This window comes from Nicotiana tabacum, chromosome 3 (genome assembly GCF_000715075.1).
Source record: "Nicotiana tabacum cultivar K326 chromosome 3, ASM71507v2, whole genome shotgun sequence".
NCBI lineage: Eukaryota > Viridiplantae > Streptophyta > Magnoliopsida > Solanales > Solanaceae > Nicotiana > Nicotiana tabacum.
This window is the reverse complement of record NC_134082.1, coordinates 77,241,042-77,263,451: the sequence shown is the minus strand read 5'-3', so window position 1 is coordinate 77,263,451 and position 22,410 is coordinate 77,241,042. Positions and strand designations below refer to the sequence as shown.

The 22,410-nt window shown below is 35.7% G+C and overlaps 2 protein-coding genes across 2 annotated transcripts; one reads left to right on the top strand and one right to left on the bottom strand.

The window, feature by feature from the left end:
• The first annotated feature begins 2,118 nt into the window (after window positions 1–2,118).
• On the top strand, window positions 2,119–3,511 carry LOC107759843 (protein IRX15-LIKE-like). Its single transcript, XM_016577856.2, has one exon. The coding sequence runs from the start codon at window positions 2,312–2,314 to the stop codon at window positions 3,218–3,220; it is 909 nt and encodes a 302-aa protein (XP_016433342.1). The 5' UTR covers window positions 2,119–2,311; the 3' UTR covers window positions 3,221–3,511.
• A 2,022-nt stretch (window positions 3,512–5,533) lies between these two features.
• On the bottom strand, window positions 5,534–7,986 carry LOC107759842 (uncharacterized protein At4g06744-like). Its single transcript, XM_016577855.2, has 2 exons — window positions 6,544–7,986; window positions 5,534–6,118 (listed from the first exon to the last, which is right to left on the bottom strand). The coding sequence occupies exons 1-2, from the start codon at window positions 7,816–7,818 to the stop codon at window positions 5,858–5,860; spliced, it is 1,536 nt and encodes a 511-aa protein (XP_016433341.1). The 5' UTR covers window positions 7,819–7,986; the 3' UTR covers window positions 5,534–5,857.
• Window positions 7,987–22,410: the final 14,424 nt, after the last annotated feature.

Genomic DNA, 22,410 nt, shown 5'->3' with positions numbered 1-22,410 from the left:
AGGGAGTAAGTGTTTTCAATTAACCTATATGGTTCAAAACATACAAGGTAAGCATTTACATTTATTTGGCTCAACTGGAATCAGCAGTCAGTTAATTCGTCTCCTTCAAGGGTAAACTTGGGAGTTAATTAATAGAGGTAACGTGAGAGTTGAAGAAGGAATGCACAAGGCAAAGCGACTTCCTGCTTGTAAATTAGTTACCAAATACCTTTCTCCTTCTGTCCTCCCCACCTCTCTCTATCTTCCAACTACTCTTTTTCTCAATATGATACCATGTATCTCTCTACTTTTAGAAGGAAACCTAAGAAAACTTTATGGGTTCAACCTTTAATGTTCTTAGCATTGAACTCATTATATTTTTTAAATTATAAATTCAAATATTATATTTATTGTATTTTAGTGGGAATTACATATAAATTTATATTTCATGTTAAAAATATTAGGTTCAAATGAATTTGGTTATGAAATCCTACGTCCGCCGCCAATAGGAAATCATTTTACCTTGATGGTCAAATAGGAAATGGAAACATGTCAACTTCCTTCTGTCTAGGTTGCCATAAGAGCTTGCTTTACGTGCGCTTAATCCAATTTTGCCGCGATTCCAATGTCTTCCTCATAGCCTGCACTTTGCTTCAATTTCAATCCAGATAAGAGTTTAAAGTTTTAAGTTAGTAGATCTCAAGTATTATTTCACATATATCACCTCTGTAAAAGTGTGCAAGATTAGTAGACATGTACGGTTAGAGTTAATTTCATGTAAGGCCACATAATTTTATCCACTATAACAATAAAATTACAAATTTATTGTCACATTAAAATAATTGAATTATGTATGAATTGCTCATTAAATGAGAATGACCAACTTATACTTTTGAGAATGATATAACACCTTTTCTATTTTTTTAAGGACTTTTCGTAAAGCACTATCGCTTAAAGCCTAGTAACTATAGTTTGCCTAATTACTATTCGTAGCTACTGTTTAATTGTTATAAGATTGTATCACTTGTATTTAGACGCTCAACGAATACAAGATGTATCTGAATCAAGTATATTCGTTCGCACAAAAGGATATGACCGGTATCGACTGTATACATGAGTTTATACAAATGATACAACTTGTATCAGTTGTATTCGTTTCGACAGAACGAATACAACTTAGGCGAAATACAGAAAAACAGAAAAATAAAATGCTCTTGTTGAGAGTCTCAAGACCTCCGCTAGCTAAGCAGGCGCTTTAACCAACTGAGCTAAGAGACTTATTTCTATTCCTAATAATTAATCTCTTATTTCATAAATTTCCTATAAAATTCAAATATAACTAGAAATGAGATTTGCTGAAAGTATAGCTACGAATGATAAATACAATGTATATGTTTGATGACCCGCATAATTTTTCCATAAAAATTTAAGTCACCATGTAATTGTCGATTACCCATATAAAACAAAAGATAATTTTTTAAACATTTAAATGCAACAAAAAGAAAAAAAACGATTGCTTGGCACCGAAAATATGATTTATTGTCATTTTTATTTTTCAGAGCAAGTTGCAGGCTATGAGGGGGTGTGAGAGGTTGGACACTGTGGGCCTGAGAAGAGGTAGAGGAAGGTCAAAAAAGAATTGTGAAAAGGTGATTAGGTAGGACATAATGCATCTTGAGCCGACTGAGGACATGACTTGGTAGAAAATGTACTTTCCTTCCATTTCGGTAGCTGTAGTATTACACTTGTTTTGTCTTTTTCTTGAATTTCCGGTATTATCTGATATTGCTTCTGCTTCGGCTAGTTAGTATCTCGCTGTGCTACTATTTTTTTCTCCTATGACTCCCTATTATATCTATATTTCAATGTGTTTTATTGTTGTGGCTTTGCTTGCCTGAGCCAAAGGTCTCTTGAAAACAACATCTCTATTTACACAATGTAGGAATAAGACATGCGTATACACTATCCTTCTAAGACCCCACATGTGGAAATATAATAGGCTTATTGTTGTCGGAGCAAGTCACACATAATTTAGTTACTTAATGTGATTAAGAAATGGCTTTATGACTTCCCTCTAATTGTACCTAAACTTCAATGATCATACCTTGAATTATCCCTATATAAATGTATAGTTTTTATTCAAAATTTTTTATTATATAAATGAGCATTTGCCAATCCTCAAGTCTGAATGTTTCTTTAAAGCTCAGTTATCTTCCCTCTCTTAAGCCCATTTTTCTTTGCAGGGATTTCTGAATAAATCCTAATATCGATTTCCTTTTGTACCCAAGCAAAAGAGAAAACTAAATCTTTTTCATCATCCAACGACACAAAGATGAAGAACAACATAGGCAGTAACACAAAACTCATACTCCTACATCCTTATATCCAGAAGCAAGGGAGCTCCAATCGTTTATTATGGGTTCTTGCTATTATTTCATTCTTCACTCTTGCCTTTCTTCTTACTCTTATTTACGCCAGAGAATCCATTACCAGTTATACCTCTGTAGCTGCAGTCTCTGCCATTACTGGTTCAACCAATCCTCCATTGTCAAAGGCAGTGGTTAGGGCCTTAACGCATTATGCTTCAAATTCCAATAACACTGAACATATGTCATATACAGATATCAAACAAATTGCTGATGTCCTCCGACAATGTCAACAACCTTGTAATCTCCTTGTTTTCGGCCTTACACACGAGACCCTTCTCTGGAAAGCCTTAAATCACAATGGACGAACAGTTTTCATCGACGAAAATAGATATTATGCTGCTTACATTGAGGAAAAATACCCAGGAATTGAAGCTTACGACGTGCAGTATACAACCAAGTTAAGTGAAATGAAAGAGCTGATTGCAGCAGCGAAAGAACAGGCACGAAATGAGTGTAAGCCAGTGCAGAATTTGTTGTTTTCGGAGTGTAAACTTGGACTTAATGACCTTCCTAACCAATTCTATGAAGTGAATTGGGATGTTATTTTGGTTGATGGACCAAGAGGGTATTGGCCTGAAGCACCTGGTCGAATGTCTGCTATTTTCACTGCTGGAGTGCTGGCGCGGAGCAAGAAGAGTGGCAACCCGAAAACACATGTTTTTGTGCATGATTTTAATCAAAAAGTTGATAGAATTACAAGTGAAGAGTTCTTGTGTAAAGAGAATTTGGTGAAGTCAAAGCATATGTTGGGGCATTTTGTCATAGGAAGAATGGATCCCAACAGCTACCACTTCTGTCGCAACCATATATAACATCACACCAGCAACTTCGGTCTTCGATCAATGTATGGTAAGGTGAAGTTCATTTCATAATTTAATTAAAGAGACATGTGTCAAGTTTTGAACATATTACGCTAGAAGAAAGAGGGTCCAGAGGAGGTGTGAAATAGCTCGATCTGTTTAAAATGAATTCTTGTATAAATGCAAAGGCCACTGTTTGTAAAAATCTATGTACGTTCCCTGCGGCAAATTGTATATTTTTACCTCAATGTAAAGTGTACTAAATTATGTATGGTAACGTGAATGAATTTCATTATTTGAAGATGTGTCAGATTTTGGATATATTATGCTAGGGAATAGGTAGAGGGGACACGTGAAAAATTAAATACTAAGTAACTCTCTTCTGGCGTAGCTCAATAAATGAAAAGGCAACTAGTTCTCTCAAAGTGCATGTATGTACGTACACTGCGCCAAATTGCTTTTGTTTACCTCAGCGTCAATAAGATTTCGGTCCAAAAAACTAATGAAACTTTAATCTAGTCGCTAATTTTGTTTACCCCTTTACAATGGGGTGGTATGACACCCGTTAAGATGATAAAATTTTTATATACCTACGTTGAAATTTTTTTAAATTAGATTAAATATCTGATCTTACCATTCGCAGCCATAAATTAGACAAAAGTGCCATGACTGATATATCTTTTTGAAAGATTTTCTCGTGTGTAAATTTTAACTTGGGAATTATCTTGAACCTTATCCGACCTTCCTTTTTCATATGCTATCTTTTTTTTCCAATCATTTTCCTTTTCGGCTACCTCCCAATTTTCTATTTTCATTATTTTTTATATTTTTCTTTTCTTTATTCTATTGTTATTTATATGTGGTATCTAACACGAACACTCAAAAAAGAGACTCCAAAATTATAAAATTTTATAAAATAAGTATTCCTGTTAATCTCAAATTTATGAGTTTTCATTCCTATTAATCTCAAATTTATGAGTTTTCTTTTTTTATATCCGAAAAATTTCCGTCTTAATGGGAATATTAAATATAATTTAAAGAAGATGAGATTTGTGATATTAATTTTTGAGAACTTATAGTTTATTTAATTCTATACTTGTGGAGTCTGATTTATCTATTGAAGATATTTTTTAAAAATTTCTTATTCTGCTTGATGTAATTCCGTTATTGAAAATGTTATCTTACTTGTGTAAATTTATTTTTAATATAAAAAAATATAATTTCCTAGTGAAAATGTTGATTTTACTTGTGTTAGTATAATAAATGTATGATTCCTTATTTAAAATGCTATTTACGTCTATTTTTTAATATCTGAGATGTAATTTTTTTATTTGCAAATAAAAAATACTTATTAAGTTGACCCCAATAAACATTCCTAATAAATTTCATATTAGTCATTACAAGGTATACATTAAAAGAAATTATGGCACTCGTTACCTTCAAATCCTAGATCCGCCTCTGGTTACATCGTGCCATATATGAGTGAGTGTTGCATTTGCTTTTCGTGATTGGTATTATTGATAAATGGTATATAATATCGAAATAATAATATAATTGAGCATAATATTCAAAATATGTAATGTATATTACAAAATATCTTTATTTTAAATAATTATTTTCTATAATACGTGCATGGAATATATATTTTAAAATTTTTATTTTCTTTCATTCTCAATTGTGTAAATAATTTTTTGAGTTTTTTTGTCAATATCAAAATTATTATTATGAACAAATTGTTCTAATTAACTTTCCACTATGCTCAATATTTTTTTATTCCAAAATTGTATATGCTTAAATACTATTTTAATTTTTTTAATTTATAAATAAAATTTATTTATTCTAAGGTAAGTCCATAATATAATTAAAAAGAGAAAAATTATTATATTAAAAAGCTAAAAGAAGATAAAAGTTGATAATTTAGAGGGTAAAATAGATATTTTGCGATGATAATTTAGAGGGTAAAATATATATTTTGCGATAAAAAATTTGAGAAATCTAATTGAGTGACCTTCTGAGTACTATTGGCATAGTTAAGTGACTTTGTTGTTACAAACGAAAGAAAGATGACTTTGATAAATAGTTTCGGATAATTGAGTGACCAACTGAGTAATGAACGTACCCTTCAAATTATGAGAATTATCTAGATGGAAACGAGTATTGCATACTTTGAGCGGTCTCTTTTGTCATTATTAATTTCCTTAAGGTTATGATGCTTCTAAGTTTAAAACGAATCTGATTTTCGAAAATTCCATTCTAATCTAAGCTCAGCAATTTATATCTTTTTGTATGAAATTACTTCCAATTCCGTTTTCTATTGACAGTAAGTTTCAAAACACTAATGAATAATCATTGCTATTCAGGAAAGTTTCTTCCCACAATAGTTACTTAGATCATGTTTTTTTCTCAATGGGATCAAATTACTCGAAAACAAGAATAGGAGAAGCCAAGCTGGATTCTTTTTAATCTAAGAGGCAGCTTACTCCAAAGACCAAAGCTTATACTCAGTACTTACAAATTAAATACATAAATAACTATATCAGCCTGTGTCTTGTAAATTGGGATACTTGCTGTATCTTTCCCAATATACATACATCGGTATTACAGATCTGAAAAATTATACTAGAGAATTGCCTTGCCACGGTAAATAAATCAGAGGTGAGGTTTATTGATGGCAGCATAAGTAGTTGAACGAGCCCTGGCACGGAGATGGCGATGAGGTCGACGACCAGAAGAGAACTCATCAATATTACAAGGTACTTTACTTAGTGATTCCATGTCTGGACATTTCCGGGGCTGCAAGAAGAAGGATTCACATTCTTCAGGTTTTCTCTGGTTCTCAAGATCCAGTATGCAATTCATGCTAATATCAAGAACCTTCTCCTTTATCAGCTTTCGACATTCTGGTCCAACCTGTTGAGACATAACATAATTAAGACATTAGGAATGTGCTTTTTTATTTATTTTATTTTATATATATATACTTATGTTTTTAGATAAGATGCGCAGAAGAGTAATAAGATAAAAACTCATCCGAGTGTTTACCGCAAACTTAGCATAACATATGTTTGCATATGTATTTTTCTCACTTAATCATAATTCATTAATATATATTTTTGTCTCACTAAATCACTTAACCATGAGTAGTTGATATAGTTTGGTATAAACACGTGATGCAGATAAATTTTTAGTGCAATATAAGGTTTTGAGTTCAAATCTCACCATTATGTTTAAAAAAAAACATGCTGAGACATAATAATATAATTAAGTTATTAAGTATATGTACTCTCTAATAGGCTAAGCATTAAAATGAGATGGTAACAGGATTTAATAGTAACCTGCGTAAAATAGTTGAATTTCAAGGTAAGTTTTTCCAAGTGGCCGAGCTTGCACAGTGATTCTGGCACGGGACCATACAACTGATTATAAGATACATTGAGCAGTTCCATATCCCTTAAGCACCCAAAAGAATGAGGTATTGGACCTGTTAACTTGTTCACACTAGCATCAAATACAGTTGCCAGTTTCAGCAAGCCTATCTCATAAGGTAAGCAACCACTAAGTTGATTATTCAAGAACAGAACCTCAAGGATATTTCTACAAGCATTGCCAATGCTTTTGGGGATTTGACCAGTGAATCTGTTGTTGGCTAGTGTGATAAACAGGGCAGCAGTACGGCCAAATGTTTCTGGGATTTCACCAGAAAAACCATTGTTGTTAAGAAAAAGAACATCAAGATCCAATGTGAATACTTGAGGGTCCACTGGACCTGTTAACTGGTTGAATCTAACATCCAAATAGGTTAAATTTGTAGCACCAAGAACAGCTTTTGGGAAAGGCCCAGCAAGCTTGTTATTACTCAAATCGAACTCGAAAAGTTTAGGGTGCGTTTTGGTTGATATTTCAGGTACGGGGCTAGTGAAGTTGTTGGAGTTGAGATGGATGACGACTAAAGTCTTGATTTTTTCAATGAAGTTATTCAAGGCCAGTTGATTGCCGTTTAAGTGGAAACCATTGAAGTCGATGGCAACAACGTGGTTTTTGTAGCAAGTGTAACCTTTGTAACAGCAAACATCGTTGCCTACCCATGTTCTTGTTACGCCAAAGGGGTCGCTAGTTATTGTCTTTTTGAATTTTTGAATGACTTTTATGACTTCTCTTAGTTCTGCGGTAAGATAACCTGGGGTGGTTGGTGGGGGTGGTGAGTGTTTGGGATGAGGAGGAGGAGGAGGAGGAGGATGAACTTTAGGTGGTGGTGGTGGAGGTGGTGGTGAGGGTGAGGGTGGTGGTGGAGGTGGTGGTGAGGGCGGTGGGGATGGAGGCATGGGAGGGGGACATGGTGGCTCTGCAGGAGGCGGCGGCGGAGGAGGAAGAGGACATAGCGGTTCGGGAGGAGGTGAATACCAATCATCTCCATTAGAAGGAGGATAGGCAGGAGCAATGGGAGGGACATCACCTATGATTATGATTTCTATTGCTTCTCTTCTGTCATTTTTGCTAGCTGAAGAAGTTAAGGCAGTTGCATGGCAGAATAAGGAGTTTGAGATAAAGAGGAATTGAGCTACTAATGCTGTGGAAAAGAAGTGAGCGCTAAATAAGTTTCTTGCCCTCATATTTTCCTACTATTACTCTTCTTCAGAAGTAAAGGGTAGATGTTTACCCTATATAGCCATAAAAAGAGGTATGCCCAGCCCTACAACTGTTACGTACCTATCGAGATACAAACTATAGTTACTAGAGTATTCACCAACATTTACAACATGTGTTTTTTAAACTATTTTCATATAAGGAGAATTGGGCCTTATATATACTATTTTCATGTTGCATCCTGATATGTTAGTTTTAATTTTAATTTATACTATACTAAAGAGCTTTTTTACTAATAGTATAATTTTACTTGTAGTAGGTTGTTTGCATAATTTTTTCCAGGTGAGTAGTTCCACCTATATGAGTAGTTATTTTTTACCTTTCAATAGAAAACAAAAGAAATGAAAGCAGAGCAAATAGAAATGTAAATAAAACTAGAATGTTTAGCAGAAGACTGCAAATTTGCCAAAGGCTGGTTTGTCTGATGATTCCTGAGTCACGGCTTGTATTCGCTTTAAATGTTCTAAATATATGCAAGGGAAATAGATACCAATCAGTCTTTCATTTGAGGCCACAGTCTAACATCTTTTTTAATTGGGTGAAAGGAAAAAAGAAAGAAAGGGAATGCGGAATCTTGCTCTCATTGGTGAAAAGACGTAGAAATTTTGTCAAAAAGTTTCTTGGTCTTATTATTGGTTATACTGTAAATGCACGTAACAATTGAAAATTAAGTATGATCATTAGCTATATGCCGGGGTAAAAAGAAACTTTCTCGCTTGAGTTAAGTTTGAACTGTTGTGTGATATCTAATCTGATCCGTACATGAAATGAGCTTTCAATAATACCACAGATAACTACACACTTCTAACTCAAATCGTTCAAAAGCTGCCATTGTTGTCCAAGCTGAATTTTTAAGAGTCTTCACTTTGCCTTTCACAAATCCATTTCCCTCGAGTTCATCGGTCGGAATATAATGTGCCTAGCAATATTCGATATAGCTATGCTTACTTGCAATTGGAAAATTTTATTTTGTGTCTCGTACAACTGAAACTAGTTGTATGAGGCAACTTTTTTGTCTCACAGTTTTGTGGACCCAAAAGGGTCTACAAATTTGTGAGACAAAAAAGAGCCTCATACAACTAGTGTAAGTTGTATGAGACACAAAATAAAACTTCTGCTTAGCAATTTGCATGACGTCGTTCCTACTGTGATTGCTAGGATCATCCACTGCTTTTTTTGTGGTGGATATTGAATTATCCAATAGTATTGTTGATATTTAATCTTAATGTTGATGTGTTGATAAGTGACAACAACCATTGATGTAATATCATTTGGCAGCCAGCAGACAAGTAGTACTAGCTTTTTTCCCCCCTTTTTTGCCCTTTCCATAATTGAAATTAATTAGCTCTACTAATTTAGATTCGCTTCAAATATAGCCCATTAAAGAAAATGAAAAACACTTCCTACCATAAATTTCTTTATTTTTAGATCTTAAATCCAAAATCTATAGTTAAAGGTAATGAAATATCATCAATCACACCACACTCTTAGTCTAATTATTGTTTGCGCTGAAGGTAGATGGAGCAACAATTATTGGAAGGTCCAAATAGTAAGCAATAATGTTGTAAAATGTCGGCAACTTATACAAAGAACTCTCATCTTTAAATTCCTGTCACCAGTTGGATGAAAAGCTTCCCACTTATTAAAGGCATTAGTTAGGTCCCAATAGAGGTCATAGTACAACATACTTACAAATACTCCCTCGATCATTTTCAAGTTCAGGTTGACTAGTCAGCTAGTGTTGTTCATTATTCAATTTGGATTTACTACTGTGCGCTCTTCCTGCTTTTTCGTATTCTTCTTCAATTTGCAGAACAAATAAAATGGAATGAACATAATGGTACTTGGATTGGTGCCGTGGGAGCCGGGGCAGATGCATTCTTTTTGCTATCTCAACTTATAACTTTCCACATGTTGCAAATATATCTTAAAATCTACTAAAATCTCAACAAATATAAAATTTGAACTAGAGTACAATAAGTTTAATGCTAAAAATCTTAAAAGTTAAACTTGTTAAATATAAATTATAGATCTGCCTCAGCTCAATGGGAGAGTATACCTCCAACCCATTCAGCTGCTTTGAGTTTTTCTTTTCTTTTCTTAGTTAGCCATTGGAGCCAATAACTCTGCTCCAGGTATGCTCTTCAATCTTCATCTTATGGAGCCACTTTGACTTCCTTAGATTTCAAGACTTAATTTTTGTATAATTTCTGTCTACTTACATGTCAAGGTAATTCAACTTTCTTCAGTAAAAAGGTGAAAAAGCATAACGAAAAAGTAGGCAACAAAGGAAGGGTATGTAGACACTAGAGTAGGATGAGATACAAAAGCGTATTCAATAATGCACTTGTCCTTGATTGGTTGTGCAAAGATCTGTGAAAGAGTTTTTAATGGTCTTAAACTACTTCACTTGAGCCTTAAAATAATGAGTTAAAATGTGTAAATTCTGTAAAAAATCGTAGAACAAAAACAAGAGCAGCTGATTTTAACCGGAGGCGGCTTAACCCCTAGGCCACTAAAACAGCCGCTTTAGGCCTCGCAAAATTAGAGGCCCCAAAGGCAGTTCTTTTTATATGTAATTTAAATATTTATTGTATTTATTATTAAATAGTTATAAGAAAATTTTTCAACTATCTTTTGCTACTTTGTCACCAATCGTTAATAACATAGTCTTATATTTTATGTAGTCTTTTTTCGGAGTTGGTTGAGAAAATTCAAATAAAAGTGAAAGACAATTAAATCTGTAGATACTTTCTAGTTCTTCTTACTCCAATTTGAATAAATTTTATTTACAGTTCTAACTTTGTAAGATATTTTCTTTCAAGATCTCTATAGGCATGCTTCAAGCTAATTAGATCGTAAAATATTTATCATCATTGTAAATACAAACTTCTACATGATTATTACTTAGGGAGGCAATGCTATATAGTGAGTTACGTTGACTGTCATGTAAAAAGAAAAAAAGAAAAATTAAACTTAATAAAATCTTATCAAATGTTAGTAATCTTTCAATAAAGATTAAAAGGGTTGGTTACATCGTCAAAATGAAATTGTTGGTTATATCGTCAAGATGAAATTGCATCTCGAAAAGTAAAAAGAATAAACTTCAACAAAAATATCTAAAATTGTTAAACAAGTTTAAAACCTCTTATTACGTCTTGGCTTTAGGCCTCTAAGACCTAGAGCTGCCTCTGATTTTAACATGAAGCAATTGAGGTATGGTTAGTTAAAACAGTCAAAATTTCGGTGGATAAACAACAAATATCAAAGAAGTCAAAAAAAATTGGGCTTTTTTCACTTTTAGCCCGTGCCATAAACTAATTGCATTCGGTAGCCGAAAAGTGTATAAATTTGTACTCCCTCCGTTTCAATTTATGTGAACCCATTTGACTGAGCACAGAATTTAAGAAAAGAGAGAAGACTTTGGATCTTGTGGTGTAAAATGAGGCATATATATTTTGTGTGGCTATAAAACATTGTGTAAAGGTAATTTGTTTCCAAATAAGGAAAGTGGTCATTCTTTTTGACACAGACTAAAAATGAAATAAGTTCACATAAATTGAAACGAAGGGAGTATAATTTTTGTGTATAAAATGCAGAATATATATATACACACACACAAAAACTATATAAATAATATATAATTTTTCTTCTATTATAATAAGCACGACTATACAGTATCATTTTCCGAAAAACAATTAGCACTAATTCCATGTGCCATAGGCCTAGAATAACGTTGGAAGAATTTTGGAAGCACCTACCTCGATAATGATGCGTCTAGAATAACGTTGGAAGAATTTTGGAAGCACCTACCTCGATAATGATGCGTCGTCAACTGGCCAGGCCTACATGACATGAGATGGGTGGTGGGCTACGAGAACATTAACACTAGTATCTCTCCCTCCGAGAACTCTTCACTTTATTTTTTGAGTAACTTGAACTCACAACCTCTTAGTGAAGTGAAGGTTACTTACTACTAGAGCAACCTACCCTTGTCAAAATGAGGACAAATTATAATTTAACATATGTAATGGCAGCAATAAAATATATAATGGGTGGAGTGTTTGAAAAGTAAATGTATCTTGCAAACAAGTGAAAACTCCCCAGGATTTTGCTGATATAATATTGGAAAATTAAGACTGTTAACCAAGTTCTCCCTCCCCCCTCCCAACCCAAGAGAAAAAGAGAAAAATTATCCATGAGAATGCTCCCTCGTCACGTCCATAAAGTTGAGCAAACAGAGCCACCAAAACGATTACGGAGAAATATATAGTCTGACTAGATAATTCAGTAAATGTATAATAACAAAAGATCTGCAGTGTATTCTGTCCATTTAGAATATTTTTAAAATAGTTTCTTGATCTGGATCAAAATCTGATTAGCATCCAACTCTTATTCAATTTTATTATGTTCTCCACCATAAGCTATGATCCATCGCTTAAATGACCACTTAACTATTTGAAATTACCTAATAAAATATTTTTTTTTTGTTTGTAACAAAAAAAGTCACTTAACTATGTCTATAAGCCATTCAACTATATTTCTCATACTTTTTGGTAGGGGTATACATGGACCGGGTTGATTCGATTTTTATTAAAACCAGATCAAACCAACTATATATCAGTTTGGATTAGTTCGATTTTGTCGGGTTTTTCGGATTTTTTGGATATGCCAATCTTACTTTGTTAAATTTTTTATAAGTAAATATATGTTTAATAGCAATTAAAAAAGTTGACAAATATATGATCTATTAAAATATTCTTATGAGAGAATTTTCTTAGTAACACATGATAGTTATTTTTTTAGTTTTCTCACAATAAATTTTGTTGATGTACACTTTCAAAGTTAATCGAATTTAGTAGTTAAACATAAAATCAATATGATACATTGATAATGATATGTTCTATTTAACTTTCAATTATCAAAATATCACTTCAAATTCGAAAAAGATATTAGAGCACTTCATATTCTATTAAATATTACATCTCATAAGAGAATCCCAAATATCTCTAGATATTTTTTAAAGAAAATTTTATATAAAGTCTTAAAATATATATAAAAGTTATATATTTATATGTCGGTTTGGTTCAGAGTTTTTTACTCAATACCAAACCAAACCTTATCGGGGTTTTTAATCTGTTTGGTTTGACTTTTTAGTTTGATGTAGTTTTTCAGTTTGGTTTGTACACCCCTACTTTTTGGTGGTCAAATACTTATGTGATCCTTTTAATTATCAACCTTTTTTTTTTTGTTTTTTACCTTTTAAATATGAGGATATTTTTAATTATTTATTATTAAAAAAAAAACAAATAAAGATTAATAATTTAGACGATAAATTAGGTATTTGGCTATTAGAAGTTTGAGAAATCTGGTTGAGTAACCTTTTGAGTGCTATATGCATGTTAAGTAATTTTTTTATTACAAACAAAAAATATATAATTTTATTAGGTAAATTGGAATAGTGAAATGATAATTTAAGTAATGGACTCGCATGAGCTATAAAACGAAGAGTCGGTTATGGACTTATGGTATGTGACCCATGCAAGAGCTTCATGGTTTTGAGTAGGGCTGTGCATATATCGGGTATAATTGATAGCTCGAACCGAAAAAAGCTTATTGGAGTATCAGTATCGGATTATTGGATCAATGGTTCGGTAACAGTTTAATATTTTTCACTATTGGGTTATCGGTTCGGGCCTCGATTTTTTCAATTTTCTTAACGGATTAACCGATAACCCAATAAAATTTAATAAAATTATAATTTTACTCTTAAGTATATAAATATGTCTAAGGCTTCATTCTCTCTTTTTCTCCTAATTTTCCCAGCCGTATTTCACTCTTCAGACTCTTATTCAATTCTTCATCACTTCTTTTTAAAAAGTCAAAGCACAACCAAATTTTTAGAATCTTAGAGTAAGAACTGTAAGAATGTTTTCTAAAATTTAAAATTTAATTACTTTTTTCTTAAGAACAAATTTCGTTCCTTTCTTTTGAGTTTTACAGTAGATTTCTATAATAAAAATATCCGACAAGAAACTTGTAGCTAGGCAAGTGTCTTCACTTGGCTTTAGTTATTGACTAGTTTCATAGCTTAGGGATTTGGGTTTTAGGATAATTATCGTTTTGTTTTTTTGGTTTCTTTCGACTTGTGTCTTTTTGGTCCATTTTTTCCCTCAATTAGGGTTTTACAATTGGGATTCATGTTATTAGTAGTTAGTTTGGCTCCCAATCCTATCTTGTACATCTAGACACTGAGCTTTTCATTATGGTTTTGGCAGGAAACCAAAAAACTATTATTTATGCAGACACTGCCTAGCTTTTGCTTTCTTTGTGATCTCTGTCACTGAGCTTGATTTATGTAGAAAGACTGCAATCATTGAGAAAATATGTAGTGATAGTGCAATATAGAAAATTAATCAACGATAATAATAATAATGTTGTATAGAAGCAGAATGTCACAACCCAGATTCCTCATCGTCGGGATCGTGATGACGCATACTCGTGAAAGCTAGGCAAGCCAACCGATGCATTCTAACACATTGATTAATTAACTCCAAAGAGTGATATCAAATAAAGCTAAGCAGGTATAAAATGCGGAAGTTCCATAACAACTTAAGTTCTAAAATAAGGCTACCCAACGATCTGGTGTCACAATGTCACTAACATCTAACGATTTCTACAAACATTGGTTTAAAAAAAAATACAATTGTTCTCGAAATGAAAGAGACAGTATATCTATAATATAAGGAAATGGACTCCGGAATCTGCCAACGTCGACAGATCTACCTCAGGTCTCCTGTGGATGGAACGCAACAACCCACGATCTACTCACGAGGTCAAGCACTGAAATTTGAATAGGAAGTGTAGAGTGCAGTATCAGTACAACCGACCCAATGTACTGATAAGTGTCGAGCCTAACCTCGGTAAAGTAGTGACGAGACTAGGACACAAGAACCATATAAACCTGTGCAGTTAAGTCATATACGAATAGAACAATAATAACCGGAAATAATAGATAAAGATGGGGAGGGAAAACATGCTGCGGGGAATATCAAGTTCTAACAGTAATTCAATAGAGAAGCATAATGAACACCATATTTGTATCAACAAGAATAATGAATCAGTAACACATGCACCGCATCACCCTTCGTACATTACCTCTCATAATCATGGCACGACATCACCCTTCGTGCGTTAACTCTCATAATATCGGCACGACATCACCCTTCGTGCATTAACTCTCACAATATCGACTCGGTATCACCCTTCATGCATTATCACTCACTCACAATATCATGCACGACATCACCCTTCGTGCTTTACACTCTTCCTCACCCAAATAATAGAACAATACGTCCCGACAAGGAAATCAACAATAGAAACAATAACATCCAGGCAAGGGAATCAGCTATAACCAATATCGTTTCAACAGTTACTTTACAAAATAAATCTCAACTTGAGCCAACACTCAACAATGGTCAATTACCAAGAAATTATCATAAGTCCTATTCAACATTGATAATCATCAATTTAAGCAGGGGAAGTACATAATAGAGTCACAACAATCATGGTATAAGACTCACGGGCATGTTTGACACCAACATATAGGTACTCGTCACCACACCTATACGTCGTACTCAACAATAACACGTAGCAAATAAGACCACAACTCCTATTCCCTCAAGCTAAGGTTAGACCAAACACATACCTCAATTCCACGGACAAAATCAAGCCTTAATTACCGCTTTACCTCTCGGTTCCACTTCCAATCCGCTTGTATCTAGTAATAATTTAATTAATAACATCAATAAATGCTTAATCAATCATAATGCATGAATATAGTTTTTCCAATGTTTTTACCGAAAAGTCAAAAATCAACACTGGGCCCGCTTGGTCCAAACCTAAAATTCGGACCAAAACCCGATTACCCATTCACCCCCGAGCCTGGATATATAATTGGTTTTGGAATCCGACCTCAATTTGAGGTCTAAATCCCCAAATTTCAATATTCCGAAGTTCTACTCAAAATTCCCAATTCTACCATGAAAACCCTAGATTCTAGGATGAAATCTTGTAAAATGAAGTTAAAGAGTGAAAAAAATGAGTTTAAAATCACTTACATATGATTTAGGGAAGAAAGAGTATTTGAAAAATCACCTTTTATGCTTTAGGGTTTTGAAACAAATAAAAATGGATGAAAAGTCCCGTTTATATAGCCCTCACAGATCCTCAAAATACTGACCATAGAAAAGGGTTGCGGCCGCGAAACTCACCGCTGACAGCGAAATAACGAGCGCGACCGCGGAAGCTTTGGCCTTCCCAACCTCTGACCGCGAAATCCCACCGCGGCAGTGAAATCCCCAGCGCGGCCACGAAATTCTGCCACGGACCGCGAAACCCCAGGTTCAGAGACCTACAATTTTTTTTGGAATTATGCAGCACAAGTCTTTTTCCTAAGTCTATACACCCCGAAGCCTATCCGTAATTTACCCGAGCCCTCGGGGCTCCAAACCCAACATGAATACAATTCTAAAAACATCATACAGACTTGCTCGTGCGATTAAATCACCAAAATAACATCAATAACTACGAATTTAACCTCAAACTCATGATTTTTCTCAAGAACACTTCAAATTTACTATTTTCACCACTGGACGTCCGAATCACGTCAAATCAACTCCGATTCGTATCAAATTTCACAGATACGACTTAAATATTATATTAAACCTGTATCGGGCTCCAGAACCAAAATACGGGCCAAATACCATCAAGATCACATATCATTTCATTTCCAAAAGTCCTTATATTTTTCTAGTAAATAATTTTCTTTAAAAAATTCTTTTCTCGGGTTAGGGATATCGAAATTTGATTCCAGGAATACACCCAAGTCCCATATTTTACTACAACCCTGCAGGACCATCAAGTCATCGGTCCGGGTCCGTTTACCAAAAACATTGACCAAAGTCAACTTTAATAAATTTTAAAGGCCAAATTTAATATTTTTTTTCTTAAATTTCACATAAAAGCTTTCCTGAAATGCATCCGGACCGCGCACACAAATCGAAGAGGAAAGAAATGAGGTTATCAAGGCCTCGGAACCCGGATTCGGATTCTAAAATACAAGATGACCCTTTGGGTTATCACATTCTCCACCTCTAAAACAACCGTTCGTCCTCGAACGGACATAGAAAAGTACCTGAATCAGTAAAAAGATGGGGATATCGGCTTTGCATATCGGAATCGGACTCCCAGGTTGCTGCCTCAATAGGCTGACCTCTCCACTGCACATGAACTGAAGGGAAATTCTTCGATCTCAACTGACAAAGCTGCCGGTCTAGAATAGCTACCGGCTCATCCTCGTAGGTCAAGTCCTTGTCCAACTGGACAGTGCTGAAGTCTAACACATGGGATGGATCGCCGTGATACTTTCGAAGCATGGACATGTGAAATACTGGATGCACAACCGATAAATTTGGCGGCAACGCAAGTCTGTTAGCCACCTCTCCTACTCGATCAAGAATCTCAAAAGGACCGATGAAACTAGGGCTTAGCTTGCCCTTCTTTCCAAATCTCATCACGCCCTTCATGGGCGACACCCGAAGCAATACTCGCTCTTTGACCATGAATGCCACATCACGAACCTTACGGTCGGCCTAACTTTTTTGCCTGGTCTGAGCTATACGAAGCCTATCCTGAATGATCTTAACCATTTCCAAGACATCCTATACCAAATCCGTACCCAACAATTGAGCCTCCCCCGGCTCAAACCACCCAACTGGCGATCGACACCATCTACCATATAATGCCTCATAGAGAGCCATCTGGATGCTCAACTGATAGCTGTTGTTGTAGGCGAACTCCACTAATGGCAAGAACTGATCCCAAGAACCTCCAAAGTCAATAACACAGGTGTGGAGCATATCCTCCAAAATCTGAATAGTACGCTCGGACAGTCTATCTGTCTGAGGATGAAATGCTGTGCTCAACTCGACCTGTGTACCCAACTCACACTGAACCGCCCTCCAGAAATGCGAGGTAAATTACATACCTCGGTTTGAAATAATAGACACATGCACACCATGAAGACGAATAATCTCCCTGATATAGATCCCAGCTAACCTCTCCGAAGAATAAGAGACTGCCACAGGAATGAAATGTGCTGACTTGGTCAGCCTATCAACAATAACCCATACTGCATCGAACTTCCTCTAAGTCCGTGGGAGTTCAACAAAGAAGTCCATAGTAATACGCTCCCACTTCCACTCGGGAATCTCAATCTTCTAAAGCAAACCACCAGGTTTCTGATGCTCGTATTTACATGCTTAATTCAAACACCGAGCTATATAGGCAACAATATCCTTCTTTATCCTCCTGCACCAATAATGCTGCCGCAAGTTTTAATACATCTTAGCGGCTCCCGGATGAATAGAATACCGGGAACTATGGCCCTCCTCTAGAATCAACTCACGAAGTCCATCCACATTAGCCACACAAATACGACCCTGCATCCTCAAAACTCCATTATCTTCAACTGTAACTTGCTTGGGACCACCGTGCTGCACTGTGTCCCTAAGGACTAGCAAGTGAGGATCATCATACTGCCAATCTATGATATGCTCAAATAATAAAGAGCGAGCGACTGTACAAGCTAAAACATGGTTGGGCTCAGAAATATCCAACCTCACAAACGGATTGGCTAAAGCCTGAACATCCAAAGCAAGCGGTCTCTTACCGACTGGAATATTTGCAAGGCTGCACATACTAGCTGACTTCCTACTCAAAGCATAGGCCACTACATTGGCCTTCCTCAGATGATACAAGATGGTGATTTCATAGTCTTTCAATAGCTCCAACCACCTTCTCTGCCTTAAATTGAGCTCCTTTTGCTTGAACAAATACTGCAAACTCTTATGATCCGTGAACAACTCACATGACACGCCATATAAATAATGCCTCCAATCCTTAGCGCGTGAACAATGGTTGCTAGCTCCAAATCATGAACTGGGTAATTCTTCTCGTGAATCTTCAACTGCCGCGAAGCATATGCAATAACCTTGCCATTCTGCATCAACACCATACCACGTCCAATACGAGATGCGTTATAATATATTGTATATGGCCCTGAACCTGTGGGCAAAACCAATACCAGCGCCGTGGTCAAAGCTGTCTTGAGCTTCTGAAAGCTCGCCTCACACTCGTCTGACCACCTGAACTAGGCACCCTTCTGGGTCAACCTGGTCATTGGGGCTGCTATCGATAAAAACCCCTCCACAAACCAACGGTAATAACTCGCCAAACCCAAGAAACTCCGGATCTCTGTAGCTGATGTGGGTCTAGGCTAGTCCTTGACTGGCTCAATCTTCTTAGGATCCACCTGAATACCCTCTGTTGATACAATATGACCCAAGAAGGCAACTGAACTCAACCAAAACTCACACTTCGAAAACATAGCATACAACTGACTATCTCTCAAAGTCTGAAGAACGATTCGAAGATACTGCTCATGCCCCTCTCAGCTACGAGAGTAGATCAAAATATCATTAATGAAGACAATCACAAAGGAATCCAGATAAGGCTTGAACACCCGGTTCATCAAATCCATAAAAGTTGTGGGGGGCATTTGTCAACCCAAATGACATCACTAAGATAGTAGCCAGATCTCAAATCAATCTTCGAAAACACTTTGGCACCCTAAAGCTGATCAAACAAATCATCAATCCTTGGCAATGGATACTTGTTCTTGATAGTGACTTTGTTCAACTGTCGATAATCAATACACATCCTCATCGATCCATCCTTCTTCTTAACAAACAACACTGGTGCACCCCAAGGCAAGATGCTAGGTCTGATAAAGCCCTTATCAAGCAAATCTTGCAGCTGCTCTTTCAATTCTTTCAACTCTGGCGGGGCCATGGGGTATGGCAGAATGGAAATGGGCTGAGTGCCCGAAGCCAAATCAATGCAAAAGTCGATATCCCTATCGGGTGGCATCCCTGACAGGTCTGCAGGAAATACCTCTGGAAACTCACGAACAACTGGCAAGGAATCCATAGAAGGAACCTCAGCACTAGAATTACGAACATATGCCAAGTAAGCCAAACACCACTTCTCGACAATATGCCGAGACTTTATATAAGAAATGATCCTACTGGTAGAATAACCGGGAGTCCCTCTCCACTCCAATTGAGGAAACCCCGGCAAAGCTAAGGTCACGGTCTTGGCGTGACAGTCCAATATAGCATGATAAGGTGATAGCCAATCCATCCCCTATATGACATCAAAATCAACCATATCTAGAAGTAAGATATCTACAAGGGTCTCAAGTCCCCCACTAATAACCATACACGAGCGATAGACACGGTCTACAATAATAGAATCACCCACCGGTGTGGACGCATGTACATGAGCACTAAAGAATCTCGAGGCACAACCAAATACATAGCAAAATAAGATGACACATAGGAGTATGTAGACCCTAGATCAAATAGAACTGAAGCACCTCTACTGCAAACAGAAAGAGTACATGTGATAACAGCGTTAGATGACTCAACCTCAGGCCTGGCTAGGAAGGCATAACATCGGGGCTGGGCCCCACCACTCTAAACTACATCCCCGTGACGGCCTTCTGCTGGTTGGCCTCCACCTCTAGCGACCTGACCTCCACCTCTAACACCTTGACCTCCACCTCTAGTTGCTTGACCCCTACCTCTAGCTAGCCGAGGGGGCAGTGGAATACCCGGTGCCTGAACCATGGCACGAGAACCCTGATGCTGAGAACTGCTCGATACTCGAGGGAAAAATCTAGTAATGTGCCTCGGATCGCCACAAGTATAACAAGTCCTCAGCTGTTGGGACTGCTGACCTTGAAACTGACCTTGACGGCCTGAGTAACCACTGTAAACATGTAATTTTTGACCCTCCCCAAGATTTTACACATTTTAGCCTAAATATTTAATTTAGGTTTAGTATCGCTATTCTAAATAGTTTTGACTCTTTTACTTTATTTTTATCACAAAAAATAAAAATTATCAAAAAAAAATATATCTTTTCATCTTTAGGTTAAAGCCAATTAGTATATTTATATTTATAATATTATAACATTTGAAAATACAAAAATTAGTTTCACTTTTAGTATTTAGTTTTATATTAGTTTATTTTAATTTAGAGTGATTTTTATATTTTATAGATACATTGTACTATTTGGTGTTCCTACCCTAGATTCAAACCCAGAAGACATGGTCTAACCCAATTCCCTAAATCCAAAACCAATTACCCTTAGCCCATAGATCCAAGACCAATACCCATAAAAGCCTAACACTTTAAAAGGATCCTTCTTCTTCACAACCTAGACCTAGCTAAAACAAAAATACCTACACCCTTAGTCAGCCGCAACACTCCTAGAATTCTAAAAAAACTCCAAGAAAAAAACGGCAGTTGTTCAACGTGTGGATTCCGTTATTTCTCTCAATCTCCTTCAAATTTTTTGGATTAGGAGCTGATTTTCGAACAAATTTAACCTTAATTAATTGAAATTTAAAATGGATCATCATTCAAAGAAACAACAATCTATGAGCAATCTGGAGATTGATGAGGTAGAAAATTCAAATTGCGTGGAGGAATTCGACGACACGTCATCGTCGTTTTCTCCTCCAAAACTACATAAAACATCAACACAAGAGGCCAGCATGAGTGGACTATAAAGCAGTCCACTAAAAGTAAAATAAATCGAACTCATGGCTTCCGATCACTATCCCGTGAGTTCTAACTATTAGAAAATGAAATTATCAAACTTCCTTGATATTTAAAAGCATAAATACAAAAAGTAGGCATTTTATTAACTATGAAATACCTTCCAAAACTCAAACTACAAAGAAAAAAGAGGCGATATAGCCATACTTACGTCATAAGGATCGTCCTAATGTTATTGCTTCTTGATTTTATACCCAGGATGTTAATCTTCTTGGAAAACCTTGTAGAGAGATTAAGGGTAAGTTTATGGGGGTTCTCTGGCCGTTTTCTATGAAAAAAATGAAGAGAAAGATGATTTAAAACCTATATATATATATATATATATATATATATATATATATATATATATATATATATCAACTTTTGAAAAGTCAAAGAGGTGTTAGCTTGGCACCCTAGCATTGGCCCTTCTTCTGACGCTTATATCTTTTTAGTGACACACCTTCTTGTCACCTTTGCAGTCTGCGCAGTCTTGTAAAACTACAAATATCTCTTTACTTTGATGTTGTATCTATGTACGGTTTAATGATTTAGAAACTAGACTCGTAGATCTTCAATTTGGTAGGTATATCAACCCCTAATTCCAAGTATATTGGGAGAAAAGCTCAGCTAAATTTTACGAATTTCTAACACATGGTCCTAACTTGGCAGTACGAGATGTCGGGTTTTTTAGTATAAATTTTCACGGCGCCTTACATTTTGTCACTACCCAAACCGATGGGCTGCAACGGATGCCTAAGTACTATCTGTCAAACACCCCTAAGCATGCGTCTAAGATATGAACTTGAATAGCATCTGCTGCATTACGA

Bases quoted from the DNA above. Each gene is read 5' to 3' on its own strand.
- LOC107759843 (XM_016577856.2), top strand. From the start codon at position 2,312: ATGAAGAACAACATAGGCAGTAACACAAAACTCATACTCCTACATCCT.
- LOC107759842 (XM_016577855.2), bottom strand. From the start codon at position 7,818: ATGAGGGCAAGAAACTTATTTAGCGCTCACTTCTTTTCCACAGCATTA. The intron at 6,119-6,543 runs GTTACTATTAAA...ATGTCTCAACAG, and splicing joins AATTCAACTATTTTACGCAG to GTTGGACCAGAATGTCGAAA.